Here is a 13,727-nt window from a genome sequence, read left to right on the forward strand (position 1 = left end):
TAGTTTCTTAAGTAAGAATGTAAAAAAAAATGAATACTAATACCTTCACAGGGAGGTTGTAGTAGTCACATGAGATAATGTGACATGCTGAGCATTATGGCCCCCAGAAACTGTGTGCTCAATCAATGGAAAACATTATTACTACCATTACCATCATCCTCACCATCATCACATATCTCCTTGAAATGCTGGGACCTGATCTCAGCCATGGATTCTGATCTTGCTAATAGTGTTATCCTTTGGTCTAGAAATGCATTCCACCACAAAGCTTTTTGAGTAATGATACAAGACAAATATTTTCACCCCAGATCTTTGGTTATTTGATCATTTCCATCATGCCAAAGCTGCATTATTAAAACTGCTTTATATTTTAACAGAAAATACACGTGTATCTCCTGCTTCAAACCTAGCCTCTAGCAAAGCTTTCTCCTTGGGTCATGTGGGTCCCTGCAGAGTTGGAACTTGGCAGTTTTGAGAAATGGACAAGTGAACGTCATTACAATCCAACTGTGATGGACCTGACCTTCATTGGTCTGTGGACCCAGAACCCCGGTGAATTCAGGCTCTTGTGGGGAAGAACCATCGATCAGCCTGGGGGTAGATTCCTCTTCCTCTTCCTCTTCAGGCTCCTCTGGCTGTGGGGGCGGGGTGAGGAGCTCTCTGTTCCCGGAAGGCATCACTGTCGCTATTTCAATCTAAAAAACAAGCAGAATTTCATCAGGCAACCTTGTCAATCACCTTTTGTGGCAGACACAAATTTAAAAATGTATCCATCTTTGCCACAAGAGGTCGCTGGTGTCCTGAAGTTGAACACTGTGACGCCTGCTGGCCTGGGAAGGCACATGGGTTCCTGTTTTGTTTTTAATTAATTTTGTTTCTCAAATCTTAGTAATAGTTTCCAGTGCCTTTTAATTTTGGTCTTATTGATCTTTAAAACACCCGCGTGTGTTTATTTCATAGGTTTAAAAATAACCTTGTTTATTGTTTTCTAAATACATAGTGTTGCAAGAATGCCTTATTGTGAAAGCTTCTGAGAGTAAAATCTGAAATTCCCCTTCCTCCTGCAGCCCCAATTCTACTCCCAATAAGAAACTGATGTGTATTTTCAAGTCCTTTTAGCCTTTGATTTTCTAGATTCAAATATTCTGTTCCTTTACAGGGACTTACACTTCCTTCAGTTGCATTTTTAGTGAAAAGTATCCTTTATGCTAGACTAAAATATGTAAAGGTATAAAAACTACATGATTTGATCATGGAATGCCATTTCTCATATACTTTCACTGTTATTTGAATAACCAATATTACCAATAATATTGGGATATTAAAATTGACCTTTTTGAGAGCTTTGACAATACAAGGCACTTTTATAAAATTTGAAAACCTAGTCAAAGATGGCTTCTACTTTAGATTATTCTTGATTTCCTCTTCTTGCATGTTTTATGTGGTGAGTTTTTGATTCTAAGAACACTGTTTGGCACTTGGAAGAACCCCTTGCTCTCAACTTTCTTTGCTTATCTCAGCGTCTGTTTCTTTGTTTTTGTTATTTAGTTGCTAAGTCGAGTGGACTCTTTTGCAACCCCATGGACTGTAGCCCACCAAGCTCTTTTGTCCATTGGATTTTCCAGGCGAAAACCTGGAGTGGGTTGCCATTTCCTTCTTCAAGGGATCTTCCTGACCCAGAGATTGAACCAGGGCCTCCTGCATTGGCAGGCAGATTCTTTACCACTGAGACACCAGGGAAGCCCCTGTTTCTTTGTATCCCTTAGTAAATCCCTACCTCCCTACCCTAACTTCCTGCTGACCTTGAAACTTTGGGTGAGAAATTTGCTCAAGACAATTGGTTGTCAATATGTAGGAACTGGCTCAGAGGTAAAGACTCCACCTGCCAAGCAGGACATACAGGAGACATGAGTCCCCTCCCTGGGTGGGGAAGATCCCCTGGAGGAGGGCATGGCAACCCACTCCAGTATTCATGCCTGGAGAATCCTGTGGACAGGGAATCCTGGTGGGCTATAGTCCTTGGCGTTGCAAACAGTGAAAAACAACTGAGTGACTATACCCGCTCACAGGCTTATGTAGGAATAATCCTTAGAGGACTAGTCTTTTCATGGCACCCTAGAATTTCCCAAGTTTCCCTTTATCACCTTGATTTTTTTCATCCTTCTTTATTTGTTTTCATTAAACACATACACACACAAATTACTTTCTAACTTATTTAATGTCAACATGATATGCAAGCTATTTCTTTCATGTTTGAAATATGATATATGTAAAATAAATACATAATTAGACTAGATACTGAGTATTTTAGATAGTTGTTTCAGATTATTTTAAAATTTTATGATAGACTTATGATTTAATGTCACTTTTATACACTTGAATACATTGCTTCACAAAGGAAAATTACCCCTTTAAAGGAAACTAAACTATTTTTTGGTCAATTTATTTTTTTGGATTTTGTCTCCTTCTGCGCATCTGTAGTTTCTCCATTTCAGCCCTTCCTGCATTGTATGGTATTGATTCCATCGATTTTCTGCCAACCCAAGACTACTCTATGGTACACTTTGAGTTAGGTCTTCTGTCTTTGCACCCCAAGGCTGTAGCGTAGTAGGTGATCAACAAGTGCTTATCGATTATAATAAAAAAAAATTTTGCTTGTCCAAAATATATCTAATTCACAGCACCATGCTTAGTTTTAGACATTTTGCTAAGAAAAATCAACGAAGGTATTAAAGCTTACTTTACTGCATTTAAAGCATGAAAGCAAACCTAAAGCAAATTACAGTATATTGGGTGCATTAGGAAGCCATACATGATATTATAAAACGTGTCCAGAAATCTCTGCTTGAGAAGATTGGGCACACTTCCTTAAACGGAGAAACATACGGTTTCCATCTGCAGGGTCAGAAGGAGGCAGTTTCAGAAGGAATGGATTTGCAGAGAGACCAAAAGGAGGTTCTGGGAAGAACGGAAATTGAGACAGATGTTTCATGGAATGGAGGCAGCCTAAAGGGAGAAACACATTCCAGACACGTTGCCTTGAATCTTTAGCTTTGTAGAAAAATGTTTGTGCATACTTTTTTTTTTACAGATAATTGTTTTTCCACTGATTTGACGTGAAGCTGTAAGATCTCAGTTGTCATTCAATATAATGAGGCAAAACAGCTTTTGTGTTTATCAAAAACTGTTTTGTTCATGTTTCCTTGCTAATAAAATGTGAATATTGAGCAGCTTTTAAGACCGAGGAAAAGGAATGCATTTTCAGTTCAGCAAAGTTACAGAACTATAACTTCAAAGTACTGTGCCCGGAGAGCCTTTTGCACTGCAGATGCATTTATTCTCACCATTGGATAGAAGCGATTTAGGGTTCTGTCTTCTTTTCCTCTTTAACAATTTTCATACCATGATATGAAGTGGTTGAGGCAATGCATGCAGGAAAATAAGACCAGGGAAACGTAACCACCTGGCTCTCCTAGTAACAGACTTTTATGCTTAATGCTGCAGAATCCTAAACTTGGGAAGAAACATAAATGGCCAGAAAATACCCCTGCCCCCTTTCTCAAATGCACACATAACTGAACCTCTGATATATATATTTATTCTTTTGGAGTTTTTCTCCCCTCTTTTTCATTTCACCTCCTTGTTTTACTCAGACTTGCTCCCTACTGAGTTGACTTTTGATCTGATCATTATATTTCCCTAAATTTAAAGACACAGTACAAGATCATTTCCACATGTCATTACTTCTTGTGCCTATCTTCTTGACCCTGTACCAGTAGAGTATATCTTTGAGTTAATTGGTTGTCTCATTCTATTTTCTTGTTTACTGGCCTTGGAACTGTAGATAGTTGATGCCACGGCAGACAGTGATTAGAAGTACCTTCCATATCCATGAAAGAGGTATATTTCTATCAGAGATCACAGATGCATAGCCCACAGGCTGGGTAGAGTGCTGAAATTAGTCTCTTAGTCATGTCTGACTCTTTGAGACCCAGTGAGCTGTTGCCTGCCAGGCTCTTATATCCATGAAATTTTCCAGGCAAGAATACTGGAGTGGGTTACCATTTCCTTCTCCAGGGGATCTTCCTGACCCAGGGATCGAACCAATGTCTCTTGCATCTTATGCATTGTCAGGCAGATTCTTTACCACTGAGCCACTTGGGAAGTCACAGTGAGGTCTCTGCAAATGTCACACTGAAGAGATAATAGTACCAAGAAGTGTCCTCCACCATCCCTTGGCCTCCACACGCAGCACAGCCCTGATTCCATGGAGGTAACCCTGTACCTCAATGCAATCTCTGAGAAAATAGGGCTGAAATGACCCTGAGGTGGCTTAGATAAAGTTTCTGCTCCTGGAGAAATAAGGACTCTAAGCAGAAAGAAAGTCAGTTACATTTTTTTTTTTTTTACCAGATTATGTGTACTCAGACTTTTACTGGCTGTGTTTATATTGTTATTAATAAAACTGTGAAAGATTTGAGACCTTCACTCTCAAATAGTCAGTAGGCAGGGAACTTAGCTAGGTGCTCTGTGAGGACCTAGATGGGTGGAATGAGGGTGGGTAGGAGGGAGGTTCAAGAAGGAAGGGATATGTATTTACATATAGCTGATTCATTTAGTTGGATAGCAGAGACTAACAGTATGGTAAAGAAATTATACTCCAATAAAATTTATTTTTAAAAAATAGTCTGCAGAGCTGCCCACGGAAGAAACTTTCTCTAAAAGCACCCAGCATCATTTTAAGTGACAGTAACATAAAGAAGGGGCGATAAATTGGGAGATTGGGATTGACATATATACACTACTATATATAAAAATATATAACTAATAAGGATCTATTGTATAGCACAGGGAACTCTGCTCAATACTCTGTAATGAGCTATATGGGGAAATGATCTAAAAAGAGTGGCTATAATATAACTGACTCCCTCTGCTATACCCCTGAAACTAAGACAACACTGTAATCAACTATACTCCAATAATAAGAAGCTTAATATTAAACAAAAAAATACCCAAAATTTTAAAAAATCATTTTAATCAAATCAATTTGCCCCCTAGCAAAATGCATATCTAAATGATCTATGCAACTGAATTACTACCATTAAGCCTAAATTTATTTGTCTTAATTTCAGAGTAAAAATTTGAATAATTAGTATGTTCAGAATCAGCAGCCACACCTCTTCTAATTGTCTTATTTGTCACTGATTCTTTCAGTAGAGACCTGTTGTTGAGCATGCTACTCACACCTGTTCAGAGTAGTCAGAAACCATTTTGCTGCTCTGAAGCACTGTTTGAATTAATAAAAACTAGAATATTTTGTTTTTTGATATTTTAATACTTTTCATCTCTGTGCTTAATCTGCACTGTTTCCAGTGAAAAACTCAATGAAAATGTTATACCTGTGAGATGGAAAGAATGGAAAGAAAATGTAATACATATGAGATGGAAATCGTTACTTGGGTTTGATTCCTATCTTTATGAATGAGTGAAAGGATCACTAAAAGAGTGAATGCATTTATAAATGATGGAAGGTTTGGCAGTGTTTATCATTATCTAATCAGCTAGACTGAATGCTTGTGCCAAGCGTTACACTTAAGCTTTGGTCAACTGTCCATTTTCCCTGTCATTAATATTTTCTAAACATTGATCCAAGAATGAAAATATAATTGATCCTATTGGAAAAAATAATGCAGATTTTAGTATATAAAATAGAGTCCAGGATAGAGTCACAATGAGATTCCCAGCCCAAGAAACTGAAGTTACTTTAGATTGTTCTTATGATGCAGATCTGATCAATGAGAAGAGACTGTTTATCTCAAACCCTTGGGAGCAGTTTCTTGACTCATGATTCTTGACTCATTAGTGATGATGATATAGTCAAAGAAAGGAAAGTGAAGCCACTTAGTCATATCTGACTCTTTGCAACCCCATGGTCTGTAGCCTACCAGGCTACTCCATCCATGGAATTTTCCAGGCAAGAATACTGGAGTGGGTAGCCATTTCCTTCTCTGGGGGATCTTCCCGACCCAGGGGTCGAACCTGGGTATCCTGCAAGTAAACTGAAGAAGAAGGTAGTCTAGAAAAATCGAGCTCGGGGAAATATATGATAGCTTGTTATTGTAGACATCATTGTTTGGAAGAGGGAAACATTAAATTCATTGAACCTAAAGATATCATCCCTAAAATGGAGAAGAGAGGATTCATTGGATCTCACTATGGGCTAGCTGAAAATATTGGGCATGGATTGAGTACTCATTGTATATGAACAACTGTTATACTTTCCATTGATTTGCATGTAATTCTCAAAAATAGCCCTCTGTGGAAGGTGCAATGATTGTGCACATTTAACAGATTTGTAAACTGAGAATGGAAGGAGGGAGGGCTGAGAGGGCTGTCTGAGGTCACACAGCTCCTATGTAGTAAGCCCAGGATTTAAATCTGATTATGATTGTCATAAAACTACACAACTTCCTTAATACTTACTGATTCTGTACTCAGCCAAAAAAATTTATGCTGAATAATCTAACATCTTATAAATCTTCATTCTGAGAAAGAGGAGCTCTGGATAGGAGAAGTGAGCATTGTCATCGGTGGAAATGACCTCACATTATAAATTCATAAATAGACTTTCTTGTACATATTTTAAGCCTCTTGTGATTTTTTTCTTAGTGTCATTTATCAACCTACCATCATATCTGACCATGACTGATTACATTAGTCTGTTGCTACACATGAAGGCTGAAGGCTGAACACCCTCCCAAGGCCATGCTGCCCTATGAGAGAACTTGGCAGCCAATCAGTCTTTCTCCTGAAATTGACAAGTATAAAAAATATCACATAACACTGATGTAGGTAGAATGTAAAATTCAAGCAGCATTGATTATAATTTTCTCTCAATTTTGTAAGAAATAAGCTTTTATGTAGAATGAAGCTCTAGTCTGGTTAAGCTAAGATAGTTTCATATATTCATTTTCCTCTTGGGCATTCAGCTGAAATCAATTTTCCACTTTCTTAGACTCTAGATTGGGTCATGTGGCTAGTTCTGGCCAACTGATAGGGAGAGAAGGTCATGTGCAATGTCTGGTTCAAATCAGGGAAGAGCAAGCATTCTTTCTCCAGATTCTGTCTCTTCCCTTAATCTGTCAACACAAGATCCACTGTGACTTTGAAGTCCAAAGGTGAAGATGGTGACGTTCTAACATGAAAGATGTTTGAATCCCAGAATAACTACTTGGAAGGCAGTAAACCCCTTGACCTGCATTAGGTAGCCATGTCAGCAAGATATAAATTCCTTATTGCATTAAGCCATTGAGATTTTGAATTATTTGTTACAGCTGCTAATGTAACTTGCCCTAAAATAGACCTTTTCAATTTTTGTTTTCTTATCCATTTCCTAATTAAACTAATGAAACAATTTTTAATATTTTTGGAATTTATTTACCTAGCACATTTCATTGACATTAGAAAAATATAAATATGCACATTTTTTTGGTCTCTCTATCCTCTCTAATTTCTCTTTGACAGACTACTGTTCTTTGATCTAGGTCACTTATGTAGTACTTACTGAAATATATCACCAAATTTTACTCAGTTCACCATTATTTCAATTTATCTATTTTTAAATCTCAGTATTTTATTAGCTTAATGCAAAATTAATAAATCTATAGAATGAATAAATGCCTGAAAGTCAAAATCAAGACTAGTTAATGGCTTTTTTTAACCAATATAGCATACAGTCATATTTGATGTTAACTTGCTAAGATATGATGTATGTATTGACAAAAACCTGTAAATGCTTTTTTAAAAAAAAAATCTATCCTAATGTACAGCTATTCTTCATAGGTTTGTGTTCAATGCTATGTTTAAGTGAAAGCTGTAATGCAAAAGAAACAAAAGCTGATGATTTGAAGGTTACATTTAATCATATCCTCTCTAGCTGGTGTCTCTTCTGGGACCTCAGTGTTTTTTTCTTTGTTCGCATGTTTATTTTCTCATTTCCTTTTCTTGTTGTCAGAAAATGGCAATATTTCATTTTTACTTGCCAGAAAGACTTTTTTTTAACTTCAGTTTTATCCCAGTTTATTCAGGACTCTGTTCACCATCACCCCCTTAGGCTCCAGAAACTTAATAGGTTTCTAATATCTTAGTTCTCACAAAATGTATCATCTAGTTCTAATTGAATGTCTCCAAATGATATTGGTAGGGGACTTTGGCAAAGGCGGTAGAAACATTATCTAATAGCAAAGTCAGTTCATGTTCCCTTTCCCCTTACTGCCCTTGTTCCCCAAGTAAGGTTGCCAGAAGGACAATTTAGTGCAGGCTGAAATCAGTAATCTCATGAGGATGGGAGTAGGGGGAGAGAGTCAATCACAGTAATTGAAAACAAAGAAGTTGGACTGAAAACCAAGATATTTGGAACCTTTCAAACACTGGCTCTTTATTTTATGATGGAGTAATTTAGTATTTTTTTTAAGTTTCAATCTTTCCCATCCTAACACAAAGCAAATTGTTCCTTCTAACACAGACTTTCTTGAGGCACAGAGGATAACAAACTGTGCCTTTTAATATGCAGAGCGCCTCTGAGTACAACTGCTATTCATCCATGATGATGATTTATGTATTATCAGGGGTAATTATAGACGTTTTAAACAGGAAAACTTGCATTTCAGAGGATGTTCTAGGGAGAAGCAGCTAAGATTCAATTGTCTTCAAAATAGCTATCACATTACATTTTTTTCTATTGTACAGGATTGGTGGTAAAGCCTTGCAAAATTTTGCAAATTTAGAAATCTGACTTAATCTCGCAGGAGCAAAATGACTTTAAACAAATTCAAAAGACCATTCTAACTTAGTATGCTACCCTGAACCCTGTTATTGCCACCAGTATGTTCTCTGTAGTCTCTGTAGCTTCACTTGGGGGCTTAATTATAGTTACAACTTTATAGAAACAGAAGCAGAACAGAGGACCCTGTGTATATCAGCTCTATAATGACGTAAAGTAACAGAAGGCTGTTTTTCAAGGGTTTGAAATCCTTGAATTTGTTGACTATCATAAGTTTTTGCAGTCATTAGCCTGATAGAAGTCATCCTGTCAACAGAAGGCTGCTGAGTAGCAGTTAATTGACTCTGGTAATATTTGGCTCTATGATCTTCCTTATTAATCTCAGTATCAAAATGTATGGATCTGTTTTAATCTCCATTCTATATATATGTTATAGATTCAATATCGTTATGGTGAAGGACTTCTAAATGTTCTGAATTTGATTTCTTTCATATTTATGTCTTTGATCAGAGTTTCAATATCATAATTCCAGAGAGAACACTTTGAAAAAAGATTTGATCCATCCTCAATACCTTCTAGACACATTTCATTTGTTCTTCTCCTTATATGCTTTAAGAAATGGAGTGTTTTATATATTTACACATATACTTTTCCTTTTTAAAGCCCACATTGAAAGTTAGCAAAGATATTGACATGATGTCACTGATTATCCTTTGGGGCCCACCTATCTGCATCTTATTTCGAGTACATTGACATCATAAGCCAATAATTGTACAGCCTGATGGATGACAACATTGCTTGACCTCTTATTGTCCTGCCTAGCCTTTTTTTTTTTTTTAATGCCCTATTTTCACTGGATCTTCCCTAATTCCACAAATTTCTCATTCTAACATTCCTAGGGAAAGTTATGGTAAACTTGGTCTTGAGTTTGCTAGGAACAGAGAGGCTTACACTGTTATGGTATGCAAACACACAGGCATTTTTTTAAAAGGCTGTGCAGGACAATAAGAGGTCAGGTCCAATCCTGGGTTAGAATGTAGTGGAAGAACATGTCTAGTATGGGATTATCCAACTCAGAAATGTGAAGATTTCCAAAATTCTTTTGAACAATGTTACTTTTTTCAGATTTATCATTTACTGATTTTTTTAATGTCTCTGTAGAAGATGCCACAAAACAATATCTGGAGAATTTTGTCAGAAAACAGTGGCTCAGATGGTAAGGAATTCACCTACAATGCAGGAGACCCGGGTTTGAACACCGGGTCAGGAAGATCCCCTGGAGAAGGGAATGGCAACCCACTCCAGTATTCTTGCTTGAAAAATTCCACAGACAGAGGAACCTGGTGGGTTACAGTCCATAAGGTTGCAAAGAATCAGATATGACTGAGCAACTAACACTTTCACTTTTGTCAGAAAAACAAGTCTGGACCGGAGAGAAGAAAGAAGACTCTCGTTACTAGAAGGCACACAGTACTAAAGAAGTAAAAGGACCAAACTAAAAAGCATATTAAACTGATTTAAAAACAATAGTAACTGACGAATACTAAAAGAATAGCTGAGGGACGTCACACCCAATCTGAGTTCTACCCCTAGATATTCTGATATTAATAATCTAGAGTGTGGTCCAAGCATTAAAATGTACTTTGATGGCTCAGACGGTAAAGAATCTGCCTCCCTAGGTTGGGAAGATCCCATGGAGAAGGGAATGGCAACCCACTTCAGTATTCTTGCCTGGGGAATTCCGTGAACAGAGCAGCCTGGTGGGCTACAGTCCATGGGGTCGCAAAGAGTCGGACACGACTGAGCGACTTTCACTTTGAAACTCTAGAGGTGACTCAAATATATGGCCAAGGTCAACGTTAATTCCACAGACTAGAACGTAGGAGACACAAGTGCCAATTAAGTCCTGGAACTCTGAAATGTTGAGTGAGTGAGTGAAGTTGCTCAGTCGTATCCGACTCTTTGCGATCCCATGGACTGTAGCCTACCAGGCTCCTCCATCCATGGAATTTTCCAGGCAAGAATACTGGAGTGGGTTGCCATTTCCTTCTCCAGGGGATCTTCCCAACCCAGGGATCGAACCCGGTCTCCCGCATTGTAGGCAGACGCTTTACCCTCTGAACCACTATGGAAGCCCACAGCAGAGGGATTGTTTTTTACGGGCCTTCCAAGGGCCACAGTCATCAGAAACCTCAACTGGCAGTTTCAGTTCAGGAATCTGCTGAGGCTGATTCTCCAGCTTGAAACAAAACAAAAACAACTGTGGGGAAGAAGCGGAAACTCTCTGGGAGGTGGATTTCTTGAATTTCACAGCCTGAAGCAAGGGTAAAAGCCCCTGGGACACAGAGCTTCCAGACTGGAGAAACCCCTGGCTGAAAATCCTTGGTTACAACCATCTATCACTTGAAAGAACACATACTCAATGCAACACCAGGAACCAGAAAACCAGGATTTAGCAGGAAAATGGAGTTCAGAAGCTTTGAATGTGCAGAAAGATAAGCTTCAGATGGATCTGATGATTGGTGGGGTGGTGGTTTAGTTGCTCAGTCATGTCCAACTCTTTGCAATGTTATAGACTGTAACCTACCAGACTCCTGTGTCCGCGGGATTTCCCAGGCAAGAATACTAGAGTGGGTTGCCATTTCCTTTTCCAGGGGGAACTTCCTGGCTCAGGGATGGAACCCAGGTCTCCTATATTGCAGGCAGTCTTCTGCAATGCAGGCAGATTCTTTACCAACTGAGCCACCAGGGAAGTCATCAATCACCTGTGCTAAAAAAACTGGATGTTTAAAATTGGGCCAGGAAACAGTAATATCTCCAGTGATACTCTGAGAGAAGAGACATGATGTTTGGGGATGTTTTCTAGTTCAGTGCAGCTCATAGGTACATCAGAATGACCTGGAGGGTAGGTTTCTGATTTGTTAGATCTGGAGTGGAACCTGAAAGTTTGCATACCTGACCAGCTTTCAGGTAATGTTGGTGCTGCCAGCTCAAGAATTACACTTGGAGAACAGCTGCTCTAAGAAAGGTAAAACAGTGCCATAATTTAACTTCTAGTGGAAGTTGGAGATTTCTCCAAATTGTACTTGACCTCAAATTCTGCATACTAGGGACAATGAACATAAGTTGACCAATATCTGGATGAGGTTAAACCAAAAGTTCTTCCATCTTCTGAATTCTCAGATACCATCAACTCTCTTCTTGGTCTCTGGCAATAGTATGTACAGGCATGAGGAATACACTTTTGCCTAGAATAGCTGTTTAGGGACTCAGGATTAACATGTTTCTTAAAATTTGATGGAGATTGGGGTCAATATTGTGATAATATTGTATGTGCAAAAAGTACTTCATTCTCTTTAAATATCAGGGTCATGGGAGACCTGGTAATGAACAAATAGCAATTTATGTGCCTTTGAAGAACTACATCTGTACCTGGTAGAGTCCACTCAGGTTGTGAAAAAGGGGAGTTTTGGAGTCCATATTCTATGATCTTTTAAATCATGAGGCAAGTAATTCTGACTTTGTACTATAATCTCTTTGGATTTAAACAAGTTTCTACTTTAATATGGGCTTCCCTTGTGGCTTACCTGGCAAAGAGTCTGCCTGCAATGCGGGAGACCTGGGTTCGCTCCCTGGGTTGGAAAGATCACCTGCAGAAGGAAAAGGCTACCCACTCCAGTATTCTGGCCTGGAGAATTCCATGGACTGTATAGTCCATGGGTTGCAAAGAGTCAGACATGACTGAGTGACTTTCACTCATACTTGATTATCGACTTCCCAGGTGGCTCAGTAGTAAAGAATCTGCCTCCAGTGTAGGAGATGCGAGTTCCATCTCTGGGTCAGGAAGATCCTCTGGAGAAAGAAATGGCAACCCACTTCAGTATTCTTGCCTGGAAAATTCCATGGATAGAGGATCCTGGCAGGCCACAGTCCATGAGGTTGCAAAACAGTCAGATATATCTTACCGACTAAACAACATGCTTTAATATGCAAGGGACATTAATGTGTACTTTTTAACTTTTCTTCAAAAACTTTATCGAGGTAGGGGAGCTATATGCAAATCTGTATCCTCTATGTTTCTGTCTTATTGGTGTAATTATTCAGCATTTCACTTCATTGCAGAAGCTCTGATATTAAATATTGGGCCTTGATATAATTTGAGGTTAGAACATAGAACTGAGAGTGAAATTTCAATCTTTGAGATAAATTCACTGATGTTCTTGGACCTACTTGAGGGTTTTGTGTGATCAAATCTACAGAGGATATCTAAGAGTGCTGGTTGGTCTCATGCAGGCCTCAAGAGCAGGACTCAGGAATGTAGGAGCCACTGTCCTAAAAAGTGGGCTGACTTCCTCTCTTGATGTGGAGGTCGATATTGAACTCAGGGCCCAAGCCTAATGGCTTGTGAGGCCACTGTGTTGGGGAGTAGGTCCATCCACTCCTCCTAAGGGGAGAAGAATGACCAGGGTGATTAGTGAGTAGGAAAAGGAGCTCAGCATGAGTGGCTGTCTTCTTTTTCAGAAGAAGTTGCCTGTTTGCCAGGAGCATGCGTTCGGTTTTGCCCCTTCATGCAGGCAATAAGGTTTACTGTATTCTGAGGTCTGTGGTTGACTAGCCTTGCCTGTGACTGATGACCTGGCCTATATCTGAAGTTTTATACTAAAAACCCCACAGTTGCTTCACACCTAAATCATATATTGCAACTTAGCCTTTATCAGTAACAAGGGGGATATTTTGAACTCTATTGGTCTTAGTCTCATTTCTGTCTCTTAGTTGATCCTAAATTTAGGTAGGCCATAGCAGGAACATATATAAGGTTCCTTAAAACCTAACACTATTGCCCAGAAAATTTCTATATTATATGTATCTCTATGTGTCATATATAGAATAGTATGCATTTTCAAATATGTACTCAACCCCTGGCTTCATATAATGTTAACAACTC

The 13,727-nt window shown here is 38.7% G+C and overlaps 1 protein-coding gene across 3 annotated transcripts in view; it reads right to left on the reverse strand.

Moving 5' to 3' along the window:
• EPYC (epiphycan) overlaps nucleotides 1–13,727 on the reverse strand; it is a 39,840-nt gene that overhangs the window by 12,119 nt on the left and 13,994 nt on the right. For all 3 annotated transcript variants that reach the window (XM_043880980.1, XM_043880990.1, XM_043881001.1), the window contains exon 3: nucleotides 524–695. In XM_043880980.1, coding sequence (XP_043736915.1) covers nucleotides 524–695 — 172 coding nt within the window. The remainder of the gene's footprint in view (nucleotides 1–523; nucleotides 696–13,727) is intronic.

The sequence above is a fragment of the Cervus elaphus genome, chromosome 3, assembly GCF_910594005.1.
Source record: "Cervus elaphus chromosome 3, mCerEla1.1, whole genome shotgun sequence".
In the NCBI taxonomy this organism is placed as follows: Eukaryota; Metazoa; Chordata; class Mammalia; order Artiodactyla; family Cervidae; genus Cervus; species Cervus elaphus.